Source organism: Rhinolophus sinicus, chromosome 17, assembly GCF_057876585.1.
Source record: "Rhinolophus sinicus isolate RSI-liver-muscle chromosome 17, RSI-T2T, whole genome shotgun sequence".
NCBI lineage: Eukaryota > Metazoa > Chordata > Mammalia > Chiroptera > Rhinolophidae > Rhinolophus > Rhinolophus sinicus.
The window spans coordinates 2,894,220-2,913,331 of NC_142517.1; the positions used below are offsets into that span (position 1 = coordinate 2,894,220).

At 50.7% G+C, this 19,112-nt stretch overlaps 1 protein-coding gene across 1 annotated transcript in view; it reads right to left on the reverse strand.

The window, feature by feature from the left end:
• The window catches only part of UBASH3A (ubiquitin associated and SH3 domain containing A), a 40,433-nt gene that overhangs the window by 11,959 nt on the left and 9,362 nt on the right, over positions 1-19,112 (reverse strand). Inside the window, exons 5-9 of the mRNA XM_019745660.3 lie at positions 16,753-16,922; positions 15,565-15,773; positions 7,697-7,823; positions 3,772-3,871; positions 934-1,056 (exon numbers count right to left, since the gene is read on the reverse strand). Coding sequence (XP_019601219.2) covers positions 934-1,056; positions 3,772-3,871; positions 7,697-7,823; positions 15,565-15,773; positions 16,753-16,922 — 729 coding nt within the window. The remainder of the gene's footprint in view (positions 1-933; positions 1,057-3,771; positions 3,872-7,696; positions 7,824-15,564; positions 15,774-16,752; positions 16,923-19,112) is intronic.

Below are 19,112 nucleotides of genomic sequence, written 5' to 3' on the forward strand. Positions count from 1 at the left end.
TTTTGGCACCCTCTGTATACCCATTCAAAGATACTCCCAGAGACACACACAGGACTGTGCAAACATGCAGGTGAGGATCTAGGCATGAAAACACAGAGCGGCGAAGGTCTTTTACAGAAGGGACACACACATGCACGCAGACAGGACAGACCAGGGTGCTGCGGAAGAAGGAGCCGAGGCAGGGCCGTGGGGAGCTGCTCACAATGACCTATGGGAGTCCCAACTGTGTCACCCTTCACAGCTCCACGTCCAGGGACCTCACATCAGTGACCTTGAAACCAGCCATGGTGTGAGCACAGCATTTCCACCAGTGAAATCAGCACGCACCACAGATCAGGGCCGCCCCGCCCGCCTGCCAGAGAGCTGGTGACCAAGTGTCACAGCACGAGTGAGGAAGCAGCAGCAAGGCCTCCAGCGAGTTCCTTCAGTACCAGCTGTGTGACTTGGGAAGACCAAGCACCTTCCTGATTCTCGATTCGAGTTCCTTCATTCATAAAACGAAGACCACATGAACTCAAGGGCCAATTCTGTTCCAAAGTCAGTCATGTGCAACCAACAGAAAACAAAGGCCCAGAGTGACAGATTTTGAAATCAAATCAAAGAGGGGATGTTGTTCTTCCTTTCTTAGATGACAGCGTCGGTGCAGAGCGGTCATTATTCCTTCCCTTCCCTCCCCACTCTTTCCATGCCTTTCGTTCCTCCCGACTCCCCCAACCGTCCATTCCTGGGTCAAATCTCTGCGATTCCACTTACTAGCTGGGTGACCTTGGGCAACTTACGTAACCTCTGTGTGCCCCAGCTTCCTCAATCAGCAGAGAGGGGGTAATGCTAATTCTGACCTCCAGGGTACGTGCCGAAGGACCAACGTGCATTAGTGATAATCATTGCTACAATTATCGCTGCTATTCCTACTAGAATGACCTGCAAACGTACCTGCCGTTCTGGACTGGAAAATTCCACAAGACGATAACGGTGGATCATTTTCAAAGTCTTTGATGCTGTTGCCCCGTCTAGGCAGACTGCAAGGGAAGTTCAGATCTGGCCGGTAGTATTTCCCTGAAGCATAGACATGTACCAGACATTCAGTTCTCGTGTTAATGCATATTTGTCCCGTAACCTCCCCCCTCCAAGGGCAAGACCCACATTATAAGCATGGTTCTCATTTAAATTTTCATCCACTGTGTTGTTTTTCTCAAACGTGCTCTGTGACGTGGATTCAATTTGAGGAGAAAATGCTGCTCTACTGCACATACATTTCTTCAAATACAGAAAATGTAGGTTTCAGCCCCAGGAATCCTGAGACTCTGTCTTCCTCTAACCCTTCCTGAAGATTCACTCGCACAATTTTTCTGATTAAGAACCAAGTGTCTCCATGACTGACTGAGCTTCCCCTGATAAGCATCTCAAGTCGACATTAATTAATTAGGTGAAATTGGACCCTTCCCAAAGCTTAAGTGTGTCACGTTGCCTACAGGGACAGAGTACGTATGGCAGAGACGCCCCTGCCTTGTGCTGGAGTCAATTGCTTGAGAAGGGACTGGAAATCTGGTGGATTCACTGGAACTGCCCCCACCCACCCCTCCAGAGGCTGCGAAGCACCACCCTGAGCTCTAATCTGACACCACCAGGTATTGGTCATGTGACTAGAGGCAAATGACTCTGTCTCCTTTATTAGTAAAAGGGGAGATGATAGAGTTGTTGAAATGAATCAGTGAGCTAATGGCCAGAGCCTGGCTCAAGGAAGTCCTCAGGAAGTGGCAGGTCTGAGCTCATTACCAATGTGTCGATTACCCCGCCGAAGACAGCACACCACGGGAAGCCCTCACACCCCCCAAGTGACCCCCAAACCTCCCGGTGCAGCAGGTCCCCGCAGCCCAGCTGACTTCCCTGAGGCCTGCAGACATCACATGGCAGGCTGTGACCATGCAATACCAGCCCCCCCGCCTTTCACAAACGCAGAGGGAGGCAGTCAGCTATTTTGCATGCCTTGTTTTTTAGTTTCCATGCATGATTTCTCTGGAAGCTCCCTCCCTGGAAATTCCATCGGCAGAGACTTTATCTGAACCATCAGCTTTAAAGAGCTTTATTCAATGCTAACATATTAGCTGTGTTCACTGGAAAAGGGGGTATTTGTGTTTTTTTCAAAGAGAAGTTCCATCGGTTGTGTCTCATTCTCAAAGGCATTTGTGATCCAAAGGGTGTCAACCAGCTCCATGGAGGAGTCTTGCCTTCAGGGACACTTTACCTGTGGTCGCAGCGAGGGGCACAGAGCAGAGCTCAGAAGAAGACAGGGTGTGGGGCAGGGTTATGTTCTGACGGGAGTGGAGTGTATAGGATAGAGGTGCTCTGGGTCAGCACTGCTGGGATGTAAGGGGCCATGTGAGGGTGTGGGTGCTTGAGGCAGAGTGAGCAGAAACCAGGAGGAAAACTGGAATCAGAGGAGAGGCCAGCAGCACCCCAAATGCCCCCTTGTACCGATTAAACAGTGCAACCTACAACGTGCAGACAAACTAGACTGTCAGTATTCACTTGACCAAGGGATCCACCAAAGCTTCCTTTAAGCTGGTAATTTCCAGTGCCTTCAAATATTCTCCCTGATCGGTCACTTGAGCTTGTGTCTGGATAGCCAAATACTCTTCCTCATATCCACCTGTTGTCCTGTTGTTTCCTCTTCGAGACTTTGTGTCCCTGCCTGGCCTTGTTTCGTAGACACCATAACACTACATCTGAGGGTTCTGGAAGTACTGTGTTCCCCCGAAAATAAGACCTAGACTAACCATCAGTTCTAATGGGTCTTTCGGAGCAAAAATTAATATAAGATTCGGTATTATATGATAGTATAGTATAGTATAGTATAGTATAGTATAGTATACCCGGTCTTATACTAATTTTTGCTCCAAAAGACGCATTAGAGCTGATGGTCCGGCTAGGTCTATTTTCGGGGAAACACGGTATGTCAGGTCATGATGTGATCTGCTCAAAATTTTTCTGGTATGTGCTGGTCATCTGCCAACAGTTTTCCCTAGTCATTTACCCCTTTTTTGACTTGCTGGGCCACTGGAGGGATCCCAAAGGACCCGACTAGCCCAGCTGCTATGCATGGACTTGATCACTGTGCTTGTCCACTCCTTGGCTGAGAAGTTGTGGCTTTCCCTGAGGGCCGAGCGCTGGCCCAGAGGTGGCCCAGCAGCACAGGGACTGGCTCGCGGGGAGGTTGTACTTCCAAGCACGGTCCTTAGTTCTTGGCATCCTGAGGGGTAAGGTGGGGGTAGGCAAGACATATGTTCAAAAATACACCTGACATGACAGGGAAATGACCACTGCAGTGACGATTAGCTTGGAGAGACAGAGTGACGAGACTGAGAGGTAGGGTAAGCGCCAGCAGCTGAGGGCTCAGAGACCGCAGTTAGTCACGTTGACTTGCTTGAAAGTCACTGTTGCACTCGCTAACCACATATCATGTGTGGGCTGCTGAGTAAGCAGGACTGTCCATGTGTCACACAAGCAGACCTGCTTACCACTGAAACCAACACCTTCATCTCCCTCAAAGCACTTGAGGTCAGATACGCACAGATAGCACATGTGCTCAAACGCGTACATGTACGGCCTGTGCAGGGACGTGCAGCGTGTACCCATCCTACATACACAGTCTATGCGGAGTCACTCTAAAGAGTGGCACCATGGGGAGTGTGGCTCAGAAGCCTGAGAAGTGATCTCACGGGTCAGACTTATCTTGCTTTTGTGTGTAGACTTGGCCAGGACGTTACCTACCATCAGGAGTGGAGCACTGCTGCAGCCATGACTTGCCGAAGATTTGATCCACCCTCTCCCCATGGCGTACCACCAACACGCTTTTCCTCAGGATTGTGCCCTGAGATGGAGGAAAGAAAGTGAAGTCGGGGTAAGCAACAGACATGCCATAAACACTCCATCAGCAGAGAAGCCCAGCCAAACATCGCTCAAGTGTGCAATGGAACATCCATATTAGATGTCTTCTAGACGCATCTCTCCTCGTCACCCAACAGCTGGCCGAGCAATGGAATCCCTTCCTTCCTGTTCAGTAGCTACAGCCCAGTTCACCGACATCATGACAGTGCAACAGGACGAGGACTTGCAGGTGGAAGCCTCCTACTTCCTTGCCACTCTTTATTTCCTGGGCAGTATACACAGGAAATGAAAAGAAACAGCAGTGCCTGAACCATGGCACATCAACTTTTCTACTCTCCTGTCTCTCGTCCAAGTCCTTATCCTGTCTTAGTCCATTCCGGCTGCTCCAACGGAATACCACAGATTGGGTGGCTTATAAACAACAGACATTTATCTCTCCTTGTTCTAGAGGCTGGAAGACTCAGGGTGCCAGAGGTCAGGGAGCCAGCACGGTCAGGGGAGGGCCCTCTCCTGGGTTGCCAACTTCTCACCATGCCCTCACATGGTGGAATGGGTGAGGGGGCTCTCTGGAGTCTCCTTTATAAGGGCCCTAAGCCCTTCATAAGGGCTCCACCTCAGGACTGAAGCATCTCCACAGGCCTCACCTCCTAACCATCACCTTGGGCATATGGACAAGGCAAAGCGAGTATCACGATTCTCTTACTGGAGTCTGCAGCTGTTTGGTTCTGATGCAAACACCCATCCCCTGGGCAGAGCTGCAAGGGGAAGCTTGTCTTGTTACCTTACAATTTTGAAGTGTCGTTGCACAGGGCCTGTCCATGCTGACACCAGGATGCCTTCCCCTCCAGGAACGAGTGTTAAAGCATCCCTTCCCATTCCCTTGTTCCTACTTGATCAGCAGGTAGGTTGCAAGGCATGCACGTGCTCCCCACCGCGACTGCGTACTGACCATCTCAAAGTACCACCAATGCATTGCGCTGAGGCGTTGGATCTGGGGCATTTTCTTCCCTGGAAGAGCCCAGCGCATTTCAACTTTGAAATGCAGAGCTTGGCAGCAGGAATATTAAAATCCAGTGAACGGTCGGTCCATGGGAAGGGGATGGACTGAGCCCAAGTTCACAGCACAACAGGGCTGTGTTGACTCTGGTCATTAGGTTTGGTATGTGTTTCCTAGGGCTGCTATGACCGAGTTCCACCAACTGGGCAGCTTACAACAAAAACGCATCCTCTCACAGTTCCGGAGGCCAGAATTCCGAAGTTAGGGTGTCAACAGGGCCGTTCGTGCTCCCTCAGGGGCTCCAGAGGATTGTCCCTCCTGCCTCTTCCAGCTCCTGGCAGCCCCAGCAATCCTTGGCTTGTGGACACATTGCCCCAGTCTGTCCCCACGCTCACATGGTCTCATCCTTGTTTGTCTGTGTCGTCTCCTCTTGTGTGGATCAAATCCCTCTGTTTCCCTCTCATGAGGACAATTGTGATTAGATTCAGGGCCCACAGGATAATGCAGATGTATAGAGCATCAATTACGAACACAAAATGGACTCGAATCATTCCGATATCTGTGTCAGTCAGAGCGACAGTCATGCCAGAGCCTCCCGTGAAAGCTCACCCAGTGAGCGCCTGACCGGGTAACTCCAGACACAGGGTGGAGTGTGACCACCTGGACACTTTATGTGACTGCAGGTGGGGGCACCACACCCAGTCTCGGGCATAAGACCAGAGCTCTCTGATGGCTCCTCGCTCAGGCCTCCCCTGACGAGCTGACAGCCGCACCTGCACTCGTCCCAGATGGAGCCCCTGAAACCTCACGTCCTGACCGTCTCACCAGCCTGACCCGACGCGCGACAAAACGCACACCAGCGCCTCGGGACTCTCGCTGAACACAGGACTCTCTCTCATGCTTCTTTCCTAAGACTCTGTTTGCCTCGCCCAACCCCTACAGCTTGCACACCTGTGGGAGCCTCCTGTGTGGAATCACTCCGCCTTGACTATTGGGGACTGTGCTCCGGACGAAGCCTTGGTTAATGCCCGTGGGAAACCGAGTAGCAGGACTGGATCCAGGCTTTATTCTCATAGTCTGACGTTGTGGAAAGACACACATGTGTGAGACTGCTCTTTGACAGCCGCGTCCCGCTCACAACACCAGAATAATCTCCCATCAAGATCTCCATTCAGTCCCATAGGCAAAGGCCCCTTTTCCTTATAAAGTAACAATCCTAGTTCCAGGGATGAGGGCCTCCTGTCTTTGGGGCCTTTATTCAGCCCATCGTCCCAAACCTGATGCCACAGTGTTCCTTTCTTGCTATACAGAAGGGGCAAACTCGGACCAGGCGAGGAGGGTTTTCATGCATTTAAAGCACCAGTGGGTTTAGCTACAGGCCAAGCAACAAGCTAAGCCTTTCATTCCAGATTCTCCCCCTCCATCAACCTAGAAAGCGGGGCAGAGCCTCAAGGAGGCCCCCGTTCCAGCCTGCTCTCTGACTGTCCACCTAGCAGGGCAAGTCCAGCCTCCGGAGCCTGGGAAGCTTGGGGGTGGGGAACCCTGTTTTTGTCTCTCTGTGGCTGGCAGTTCTCTGGCTCGTGGTCAGTGCCTCCTCTTCCCCGGGCCATTATCTCTAACTGAAGACCTGGCTCAAGGGGACGTCCCATTGCTGTCCCAGCACCCAGTGTCTTGTGTTCAGCTCTTGTCTGGCCCGAGCGCACTCCAGCCTGGAGGCAGCCTCTGGGGGGAATGGATTCTTGGAGATGGAGGGTGAATTTTGGATTTAGGGTGATTCAGTCATGGGTCTCCATTAGGACCCTCATTAGGTCATCCAGCGAGATTTACTGGCCAGGCCCCGAGCCCTGGGACCCAGGAAGGAGCCCGACACTGTGGTCCTGCTGTTTGGGCAGCAACAGTCTCTCAGCCTTGAGGGCCTGGCCTGCGGTGGACATTCAACATCCCGTCTCATGTAATTCTTGAAACAGCCCAGTGTGGGGGGTGCTTATCTATATGCTCCCCACAAGTCTCTGTCTTCAGACCTGTAAGATGGGGATGCAGGGGGACTAATGCCTCCTGTGCCGCTTGGGGTGGCTGAGATGAAATCCTCACGTAATGTGTGAGGTACATAGTGGAGACGTGGAGGGATGGCTCATACAGGCCCTGGAGGCATTGCCACGTAACTGGGGACCAGCCAGGGGCCAGCTGCAGGTGCCACCCTGCCCCCGGGGTTCCTTGTAAGGAAGAGCTGTGGCCTCAGACCAGAGAGGGCCAGCCTGCCTGCCCAGACAGCATCAGGGATGCTGTGGTACCTGTTTGCTTTTGGGGAGGTACCCTGCCAGCAGCCTTCACCCCCTGGGTGTGCCCCATGCAGGTGGCAAGTCTCAGGGGCCCCTGCGGTGACCCTGGCCTTGGTCCTGAGGCTGCCGGCCCCCAAGCTACTGAGCACCAGCCTCCTCATCTCTCCCAGCCTTGACTTTAAAGATCAGAAACTCCATCCAAGGGGGAGGGGACTCCTTAGGGTCACCCCGCTTGCTAAGGAGAGAATCAGGATTCTGGGCAGGGCTGTGTCCCTGTCGGTCCCCTGCCCCCTGAGCTACAAATAGGTGCTGTGCTGCCTGTTCTTGCAGACTCTTCAGGTGCCCGGGAGCCCCCAGGCCAGTTCACAGCCATGGGAGTGGGGGTGGGGTGGGGAGGGGCGGAGCCGCCGCTGCGCTCTGGGGCAGAGGCTGTGTGTCTATACAACACCGACCCTGCGAGGCTGTGTCTACACAGACTTACGGGAAAGGGTGGTGCTGCTTAGCTCATGGGACAGGAAAGGGACTCCATCACCTGTAAAGCCTGAATGCTGCCCATGCTCCTGGGCCTTGGTGGAGGATGCACTTCCCCATTTCGTCTGCTGCTGGTATCACCGTCCTTTCTGGAGTTCAAGTCCACGGCTAGACTGAAGGTGTACATCCTGTGGGAGAAGAAGCGAGATGCTGTCATGGTGACGGTGGGAAGCACCTGGTCCCCCATGTGGTCACGATGGCCCTATCAGGTCACTGTGAGACGAACTGAAACGGCGAAAAAGCTCAGTGCTCAGCACAGAGGAACTCTCCAGTAAATGGGGGTTTGTCACCATGTCACCAGCTGTGATGGCTCACCTGGGTCCCCCCAAATTCATATGTTGAAGTTCTAACCTCTGGCACCTTAGAGTGTGACCTTATTTGGAGAGGGGGTCTTTAAAGAGGTGATTAAGGTAAAGTGAGGTCCCTGGGGTGGGCCCTGCTCCAATCTGACTGGTGTCCTTCTGAGAAGCGGACATGGGGACACGGACATGCACACACGGATGACCATGTGAGGACACAGGGTCTGTAAGCCCAGGAGAGAGGCCTCGGAGAAACCAGCCTGCCCTCACCTTGATCTTGGGCTCCCAGCCTCCAGCACCCAGACTGTGAGAGCTCAGGTTTGTGCTGTTTCCCCGCCCCGCCTGGTGCCTTGTGATGGTTGGCGGCCCGAGCAGACTAGTATAGCATCCTCTTAGGGTCACCGTCTATGGTGGCTGGAGGTAGGTGTGATTGGGATGCAGGAATGAATCAGCAGGGAGTTGACGTGCTGAGAGCGATGGAAACACACAGGAAAGGGGCTGAGGCCCTCGTGGGAGGGTGGGTAAAACAGCACCTCAGGAGTCGCCAGCCATGAGGAAACCGCGACCTGTCCAGCGAGCGGAGAAAGGTGCATGGTGTGGGCAGGTGCTCAGGGGCTATGGGACGACCAAGGACAAAGATCACAGCAGACTGTGGGGACTCCAGGACACCAGGGGAGGGGGTGACGCCCTAAATGAGCAGGTCTGGAAGGAGGGCAGGGGATGGGCAGGAGGAGATTGACGGAGGAACAGAGAGTCTGTTGTCACACCTCCTCCCAGAACAAGCAAAATCGTGGTCCCCTGGGAAAATTCATTTTGTAAAAGGAAAGGTCGTCTTTATCAACTCTATTTAAAATAATCGACAATCAGGTTAGAGAAATGGGGCGGTGCCTGGAGAGGAAAATGGGAGAAAGGAAATTGGGCTTGATTTTGTTTCTAAGATAATAGCATGTTTGTTTGCTGCCAGGAAGGATTGGGGGGGTTTCAGGAATGGTCATTGGGGACTGTGAGGGGCCCTCGGAGGGCACAGGCTGCCCAGGAGGGGTGGGAGGCAGGCGCCAGGGTGGCTGCCCTGGGCCAGGAGTGAGTGTGCCTCACGGCCTGATGATGGAGAAGGGTGCCTGGGACACAAGCTGTAGGTGGGGGCATGCAGGCCAGAGCTCGTGGACACCCTTCACCCGAAGAAGACAGTACATGGCCTCCTAGTTCAATGAAAAGTCAGACACAAGTCACCTGGTGGGCAGATGGGCCCAAAGGCTGTGTCCAGGCCCCCAGGCCAGCTGGTTGGAGGCACAGAGAAAGAGGAAGGACAGGTGACCTGATCACATGGGGGAATGGCAGGGCACATGGTCTGTGCTACTATTTCCTGAAAAGCGTTCTTCTCATCTGGCTCTTTGGGTTGTTGTATTCTTTATGCTTTTTTTAACACGCAGAAACCTTAAGTTTTAAGGATTTAGTAATCATTGTTAACGACAGTTCTAAGTCTCTCTCTTTAAGATTCTTTCTATCGCTTCTGTGCTTTCAAAACTCCCCCCAGTCCAGAAGTCAGAAATACATTCATGTAAACTGCCTTCTATTTTTAAATCATTTTCTTTTTTTTGGTTATCTTGGCTTTGTCAGGAGCTGATTTCCACGCACAATGCGAGGGCATGTACAGTACCATTTCTTTGATGCCCATTTCTGTCCTTCTGTCTGATGCACCATTAGCTGTAAACCCCCACCAGGCCAGGCCTCCAGCTCCATTATCCATCCTGTTCCACTGACCTGTTTTTACCTCTTTCCCTCGAGCCAGCACCGTACTATTGATTTGTAACATGGTTTTAACATCTGGTTAAAGATGTTTAAAAAGATGTTAAAGAGAGGAGACTATCTCCTCTCGTTATTTTTATTTTTTTTCGAAGTGTTCTCAACTCTTCTCCTGTTTATTTTTCCAGGTAAACTTTTCAGTCACTCACTGAAGTTCCAGCAAATGATCCCACAGAGGGTTTTCCTGGAATTTCATTAAACCTGGAAATGACTCCGGGAGGCACTGATATATTTACATGGTTCATTTTTTTTTTTTATCATGAACATGCTGTGTTTCTACTTTTTCAGCCAATTTGTTTGCATTGCTCTCATAGAGGCTTCCTGACCCCAGATGCTCAGGAAGCGGCTAGCTCCCCAAGCCTCCATCCTGAGACACCAAGGAGACACAGAGGTGGGGGCATCTTAGGGGCGTCCAACCTGCATCTCATGGGCCCACAGCCTCAGGGCACCTGTTCTCACCTCCACCATCACACGCCCTAGACCATTTGTCACCAGTGTGGTGTTTTGTTTTAATGTAGTTCTTGTCTGTAAGTTGTATCTTCTCTCTTCGTGTTGTTGCCTGTCCTGGTTTGAGCTGCAAACTCCCACGGGTGAGGACCAGGTCAAACAGACCGACTTTGTTCATATGAAATGTGAGCTTTAGTTGATCGTAAGCAGACCCATAACCCTGATACTACATTCGAACCATTGACATTTCCCTCTTCAAACGAGCACACTCTCAGTAGTGGAGGCACTATTCGTAGTCTCCGATTGACACAGGAAATGTGGGTTGGTTTCCTCTTCCTGGAGGCGAGGTGGGGACACCCGCACCCTGCTTGTGGCTCAGTGTAGAGAGCAAACCTGTTATCTATAAATAACATCTGTGAAGGTTACAGTTAGGCACAAAACTGTATATTTTCTTGCTGGTCTTTCAAATGAAATACAATCAAGATTATGATGGCAAGGTTGGCAATGAGAAGAGAAAGGAAAGAACTTAGCATTTCATCATTTCTGTTTTTCTCTTTGACTTAAGAGAAAGGTCACCTTACACCGTAGAAAGAGATGGGTTTAAATTCTCACTGGCTTTTAAAAGGGGCACAGCTGCAGTCCGGCTGTGGGGTTCTACGGTGACGTCCCTATAGGACTTTGCTGAGGCCACCATAACAAGGTACCACAGACGGGCGGGATAAACAACACATTTGTTCTCTCACAGTTCTGGAGGGTAGAAGTCCAAGATCAAGCTGTCGGCAGGGCTGGTTTCTCCGAAGGCCTCTTCCCTGGGCTTGTCAGTAGCCGTCTTTTCCCTGTGTCCTCACGTGCTTGTCCCTCTGTGTATATCTGTGTCCAGATCCCCTCTGATAAGGACACCAGTCAGATGGGACTAGGGCCCACTCTAACAGCATCAAGTTAACCAAGTCTCCTCTGTAAAGGCCCATCTCCAACCATAGTCACATTCTCAGGTGCCGGGGCTCAGGGCTCCACCATGTGGATTTGGGGAGGACACAGTTCAGCCCAGAATAATACGTTTATTATTGTTAAGCTACTTGCCACCAGCTCATGCTGTGGTTTTGGAAAGTTCCTGGGCTTGTACAGCTTGAGTGTTGGAAATGGTCTCCTCTTCTCTAGCAGATGACAAAACATTCCCTAAGCACCACCATTCAAGCTTCTCTGCCCTCGCTTCCTCAATTATGCTGTATACATTCAATATGGAGAGTTGAAAACCGCTGTGACTCAACAATATGCTCCATTGTCACCACCACTTTGGTCACCACTCAGCCTTTTCTTCATAGTAATGGATGAATATCGTCACGTGAATGACTGTTGAGGGCCCCCCAAGTCCCGGAACCCCCGGCATACAGGCTGCGCTCGTTGGACTGGTGACAGGTGACTGACGTTTTAGTTGCTCAGCAATGAGCCCCATGGCAGCAAACTCACACCCAGCAGTGTGTCCCCTCAGGCGGGGGGACACTCATCCCCGTGTAGTTGCACACCTGTCCTGGGCGCTGTTCTTGCTGCCTGGGTTCCAAAGCCAAGGGCCAGCCCTGTGGCTGAAGCTGGAGGGGGTGTTCACCTGTCAGCCATAGCTGAGCTACACTTTGAACTGTGCCATTGGATCACATTTTCCACTACTCATCATGTTAGTGACATGCCAAGGCATTGAAGGACCATTTTCTAATTTAAAAACCTTTAAGCGTTTAACAAAGCCCATTTGGGGCAGCTTTAAAGGACTTAGTCAGGATACCTGAGTTGGACAGCACCTGAGTCTGAGTTATTTGCCATTCTGGCCCATAATCACCTGTCACAGTTCGTCTCACTGCTTCTCCAGTGAAGATGGGGGTGCTTGCAAAACACAGCCAAGCAGACACCGCACAGCCTCGCCAGTACTTATTTTTCTCTCCTTGTGTTGCAATTTTTCTTAATACTTCTTAATTCCTAAGGTAAACTTGTCTCCAGGAAGAATCGTCCCAGAAATGTCAGGCTTAAAGGCTGGAATGGTTATGTTGGTGACAGGTGGCCCACAGATTAATTGTGAAGCAAAAACTGTAAGCCACAAACTCATCTTTTACAGCCTTCACTGCGCTGTTCTAGACACATCCAGGTTTGCCAATCGCCTGGTGACAGTGAAGACCCTCTGTCCTGAGCAGGGAGTGGAGGTCCTGCTGCAGCGGGGGCTGTAGGGGGGCCCCATGCCGCTGGGAACTCAGATGGTCAGCTGGGGGTCAGCAGCATCTCCGCAAACACTGCATTAGGCCAGATGGGGATGTAGTTGGTTCTAAAAGGAAACAGTGCTTCCTTAACTGTGTGACGTCACCCAGCGCCCCCAGCCCTCCCGAGGTGGAGTGTTCTCTGTTCTCCAAGAGGAGGCTGGTATTTGATTATCTCTGTAGTCCCTGGGGGCACCAACATACTGTGAGTTTTGCTGGCTCAGAGGACCCGTGGCCATTTATGCTTTGCCAGAAAAACTGGTCTCCCTGCATCGCAGACGGCTGTAATCGTGCGGTGGAAGCCGTGGCCCTGCTCACACTTGGAGCCAGGACCTCACGCTGTGCATCCTGTGTACACACCTCAGCCGGGGCCGTCTGACTTCTCCCTCTTTTACTCGATTTCTTTATATTATTTTCTTTACATTCAAAATGGATTAATTTACATTTTGAATAAGCAATATTTTTATATGGTTTAAAAATTTTAAATTATGGAATGGTAGAAAGGGAAAAGTCTCCCTCCCATTCCTGTCCCATTCTCCCAGCTCCAACCCCAACCCCCATGGGTCACCACTGTGAGACGTCTCTAGAGAGTCTTGTTTCCAGGGGACTTTTAGGCAGAGACACGCATATAAACGCGTATCACGCATACGTATGTACAGACAGTTATGTTTATCTTCACGTTTTCCCCACAATTATTGCTATACATACTGTTCTGCCACTTAGCTAGGATGTTCTCCATATCAGCACATAAAATACTTCCTCATGACCATTTTTAACAACAGCAAAGATTCCGTTGTATGGATGTACCATGACCTATTGCATGGGCTTAGATTTTAATTTAATTGCCCCTTTCAGCAGGTTAGGTCATGACTGAAAGCATACGCACACTTTTCCCACTATATCCAATCAAGTGCCATCTAATTGCTGCTGTGAAGAGATTTTACAGACGTGATTAAACTCCCTACTCATTGACCTTAAGTTAGTCTGAAGGGAGGTTATCCTGGGTGGGGCTGATTTTCAGTTGGAAAATCTTTAAGAAAAAAAGGATGGGGCTTTGCTGAGCTCAGAGATTGCAGATGGCAGCTGAGTCTGCAATTGCTCTCCCATCTGCCTTCCCGATGGTCACACACTCGCCCGTGGTTTGCAGCCCGCTCTGGGCTCCTTCCCTCCTTCTTGCCTGTACTTAATTAGCTAGTCCCAACAATTGCACAAGGAAATTCCATGTAGTGAATCCACAAATGCATGTGTAGCTACATAGTGTGCAATAGATGTCTATATTATAATAATGTACATAATACAAAATCATAGAGCAATAGACATTCACTGTTATATTATTAATAATCGTTATATATTAAGTATAAAATAATATAAAGTGCATATTTTATATATGTATTTATAATATAAATATGTATGCATATCATGTAAAAATTACTGGCTCCGCTGCTCAGTGACGCTAAATGTGGCATCAGGAGTGGGGTGCTGCTGTACAAGTACCTGAAATTTGAGAGCAGCTTTGAGACAGAGTGGTGGGTGGAGGCTGAGGGAATATTGAGAAGCATAATGATGCCTAACTTACCTTAACGGACTATTAATAGAAATCTGGATATTAAAGGTATCGCTGGTGAGGACTCAGGGAGTGAGACATGTTAGAGGAAACTGGAGGAAAGAGGTCCTTATTATGTAGTGGGAAAAAGTGGAGATTGTGGGCGGAGAGCAGAACCTGTACGTGAGGAGTTTAGTTACGTAGCTAAGGACTTTCACGCCAAGTATTAGAAGGGCAGACTGGTTTCTTCCTGTTGCCTGTAGTGAAGGGTGTGAGGAGAGAGATAAACAGAGGGAAGAAGTGCTAAACAAAAGGAACCAGTACCTGCTGATTTTGAAAATTCTCCGCCTCTCCAGATGACGCTAAAGATGCTAAAATTAAGAAATTCCAGCCGAATGTGAAGAAGCCACCAGGAGAACTGCAGCTTCAGGAAGTGAATTCTACTAACAACCATGCGAGCTTGGGAGCGGACCCCTGGCCTCCAATTTGCCCCCAGCACCAGCCCAAACCTGACTGCCATCTTGGGAGACCCAGGCCCAGACTCCCACCGCGTGAAAACTATGAGATATAAACATATATGGTTTTAGCTGATAAGGTCATCTGTTATGTAGCAATAGAAAACTAATAATGAACCTTTGGACTTGACAGTTTATACGAGGTTGGACAATTAAGTTCACGAACTCATCCTAGAGAAAGTGCTACCTAACACATTGCTGAATATCACTACAGTCACCTTCGAAGTGCTCCCCTTGGGAAGCTATGCACTGATGCCAGCGCCTAGTCCACGCTTCAAAGCCATTTTGGAACTCTTTTTCTGGAATGGCCACCAGAGCTGTCATCGTATTACCCTTGATGTCCTGAATGTCATCAAAATGTCTTCCTTTCAATATTTCCTTTATCTTCAGGTAAAGAGGGAAGTCACTGGGGGCCAGATCAGGTGAGTAAAGAGGGTGTTCCAATACAGTTATGTGTTTACTGGCTAAAAACTCACTCACAAATAGTGCCGTGTATTGTCGTGATGTAAGAGCCATGAATTGCTGGTGAAAAGTCCAGGTCGTCTAACTTTTTCACGCAGCCTTTTCAGCACTTCCAAATAGTAAACTTGGTTAACTGTTTGTCCAGTTGGTACAAATTCATAATGAATAATCCTTCTGATATAAAAAAAATTTTAGCACCATTGTTGCAACAAGTTTGTGAACTTACTTGTCAGACCTCATACACTGGATAAAAAGATAAATAAAACCAAGCTTAGGACCTCACATTGTAATTTGTTATGTCCATAATAAGGGAGTGGTATTTTGAAGTCATTTTGGGATTATGACCTCAGAAGCCATCTAAAGTAATTCATGTTTTCTGAATGTTATCAGCATAAAACCACGAATCAGCCAAGATCCTTCCTATTCAGCTGTGGGATACTGTTGCCAGCATGGAGAAGGCAATTTCTACCAAGGATGGATGGTCTAGAAGCAAGCAAACCTTGTGACCACTGTTTTCAGACCCTTCAGAGGGAGGCTTGGACTGCTCGAAAGCCGACACTCACCTGTGCTTAACCCAGGTGTCACACTCCCGGACTCGCTCTGTGTAGTTCTCTGGCAGGAAGCCCCGGCAGCCTGTCCGCTGTGAGACCCCAATCACCCAGCCCTCGCTGGCTTCCTCCTGCTGAGTGGGGTCCACAAAGAAGTGGTCTCCAGGAGTTAGTGGCAGCTCATCCACATTCTGGGGTTTATACTGGAATAGGGCCCTCAGGGTCTGGAAAAGAAGCAACTGTTTTCAAGTCTCGAGCAAGGACTTTGGTGGAAGAGACGGCGATGGAGGCTTATCGTGTCTGCCTCTGGCTGTCAGGCTTGCCAGTGGGCTGTATGTCGCCAGCACACTACCCAGACCTTCGTCTGATGATAGCGTAGAAGACACCACAATGCAGCATGGAATTCTTTGGACACATTTAGAAACGAATTTTGGTGTCTTCTATTATCCACCTGTCTATCATCTATCTGCTGTCTGTCTATCTGTGTATCTACTGTATCATCTGTCTGTTTCTCTACTATCCATCTATAGCTATCTATCTATCTATCTATCTATCTATCTATCTATCTATCTATCTATCTATCTATCTATCTATCTGTCTTTATCTATCTGTCATCCACCATCTGTCTCTACGTACTTATTTCTTACGAGAAAGACCTTGAAGCGTAATCAGACTTACACATCCCTTCCCTGGTGCGAGGTTATCTACAGCTTCTCCCACAACACGGACAGTGGTGGACTCATTTATACTTAGTCTGTGGGTCCTTAAGGAGTACTATGTACGTGGCTTCTTTTTTGTACCAATCAATTTAGGGGGAGAAAGTCTTGGAATGAGGTTTCACCCAAATCATTATTTAAACAAATTAACAAGTAACACAACGTATTCATAAGCCTTTGCAATATTCCATTTTTATTAACAGAAATGTTTCCATTTTTTCCAAATTTCTGCATCTACAACATATGTATGCATATGAATGCTAGTTTCAAATTGCACAGAAAAGCACCTGATTTTAGAGAAAGTTCTTCCTTTTACTAAAGTATCTCCAGCAGGGGGCTGCGGGGGTGAGTGCTGTGTGTGTGTGTGTGTGTGTGTGTGTGTGCAGCCATTCATTCATCCAGCCCCCTGCTGGGGGAGGGCTGTGGGGTGTGGTGGGGGCAGGGCGTTCACTCATCCAGTCTGCTTGCCTGGCCTGGGCTCACTCACCTGATAGTGCACAAATCGCATGTCCCTTGAGTACAGCGTCGCAGTCCACTGGCAGCTGAGGCCTGGGTGCACGGCTCTGGCCAGCTGCTCCAGTGTCCTCTGGTGGTGGGGGTAGAACTTGTGGGCCAGCGTCAGATGCAGCTGCTTGGTGCAAGGCTTCACGGTGCAGTCTGCAGAACCAGGTAAACGGGTGCCGAGCCTTTACTCACTGTCGGCATTGCATGTCCAGGCTGGCTACGCATTCAGGATGGCCACGCACCCAGGATGGCTACACGCCCAGGCTGGCTACGTACCCACGATGGCCACGCACCCAGGATGGCTACACGCTGAGGCTGGCTACCCACCCAGCCTGGCTACGCACCCACGATGGCCACGCACCCTGGATGGCTACCCACCCAGTCTGTCTACACACCCAGGATGGCCACATACCCTGGATGGCTACGTGCCCAGGATGGACATACACCCAGGATGGCTACGGATCCGAGCTGCCTACGCACCCAGGCTGGCTATGCGCCTACGATGGCCACGCACCCTGGATGGCTACCCACCCAGTCCATCTACACACCCAGGATGGCCACATACCCTGGATGGCTACGTGCCCGGGATGGACATACACCCAGGATGGCTATGGGTCCAAGGTGCCTACGCACCCAGGCTGTCTACGCACCGAGGACGGCCACGCACCCCGGATGGCTATCCATGCAGTATGGCTACGTACCCAAGATGGCTACACACCCATGATGGCTACTCACCCCGAACGGCTATGCATCCACAATGGCTGCATGCTCAGGCTTGGTGGTGAGAATCTTTATACATGGGCCCCCTGCTTCTGCTCACTCCCTCCCCCTCTGCACCTTGGCCTCCTTGGCCAGAGGAGACGCCGCTCAGACTGTGCCCTGTCACAGGGTTCCCCTTGTAGAGGACGTGGTTGAGTTCCTGGAGATTGTACGAGGACGTAGGAAAGAGGAGAGTAAAGAGAGATGGGTTTCGGGGGGTGTTTGGGGCCCATCGATTTGCAAGCTAGTCGATAAACAGGTATAAAGTAGACAGCTCTGCTCCATCCCTGGGGTGAGCACATGGACTGCAGGCTTGCACTTCAGGTCAGCGGCTTGTGTTCACCTGCAGAGTCTCAGGAAGAAAGGGCCTAACTGTCAGACACGGCGGCCTCTCTGACCCTCGGCTCACTTCAGTGAAGCAGGAGCTCTGGGAGTGCCCCCCGTCTTTCTGGGGGCGTCTTGGCCCTCATGGCCGCAGCTCTCCTGGTCTTCATCCCAGGGCTCTCAGGCCAGCCACGGTCTGATTTCAGTCGGGCCGCAAACTAGTTCATGATCTGGGCAGGTGGTGACCAATGGGAGTAGCACCGAGTGTGGTGTCAGGTGGACCTGGCTTTACATGCATTCTGACCCTTTTGGCAGCGCCACCGTGGCCTGACTCAGCTTCCATTTCCATAGCAACAGCGTGAGGACAGTGACAGCTGTCGAAACCGGTCTCTGAACTGACGGTGTCCAGGACACTTTAGTAAATACTAGTTACCTGCCACCTCTCCCATGGGCAACACACACCAGCTGACAGGACCTATTCTCCCCTGAAGAATGTCAGGGATGCTGCGAGCACTTTTTGGAGCCCAGGCTCGGCAGCCCCACCTGTGCTTCATCTGCCACGTCTTTAGTAGCAAACTTGACACCATGGAGATGAGAAGCTTGAAGCAAGAGAGTGAGTGGGTGTAGGGGAAATTCCTTCTCTCAGGTGTCTCAGCAGTGGGGGCAGGACGGCCTTGCCACATGAGTCAGTGTGGCCTCACAAAGACCCACCACTGTCGTCGTCAGAGGGATCAGTGAGTCATGCCCGACTCCTGAATGGGCCCTTGTCTTTTCTTCTCTCTGTGGCCCACGCACAGGCCTCGGAAAGGTGGGGCAGAGCCTCTCAGGACCTGGCGATAGATCAAGGTCAAAGCCACTCGCTCTGTCGGGACCTGTGGTCAGTCAGTGTGACACCCAGGTGGGGTGGCGCGAGCCAGAGCTGGGCTCCAGGTCCAGTGTGCCACCACTGGGTAGGGGACTCTGTTTGTTTCCTGGGGCTGTTGTCACAAATTGTTATAAATTGCATGGCTTAAAAAAAACAAAACAAAACAAGAATTTGTCTTCTCACAGTTCTAGAGAATAGATATCCAAAATCAAAGTGTCAGCACGGCCACACGCCCTCTGGGGCTGCAGGGGCGGGTCCTTCCTGCCTCGTCCAGCCTCTGGGGGCTGCTGGCGTTGCTGGGCTTCTGGCTGCATCATCCCATCTCTGCCTTGGTCTTCACGTGGCCTCCTCCTATGTCTCTGTGTCCTCTCCTCATCTTACAAGCACTACAGTCA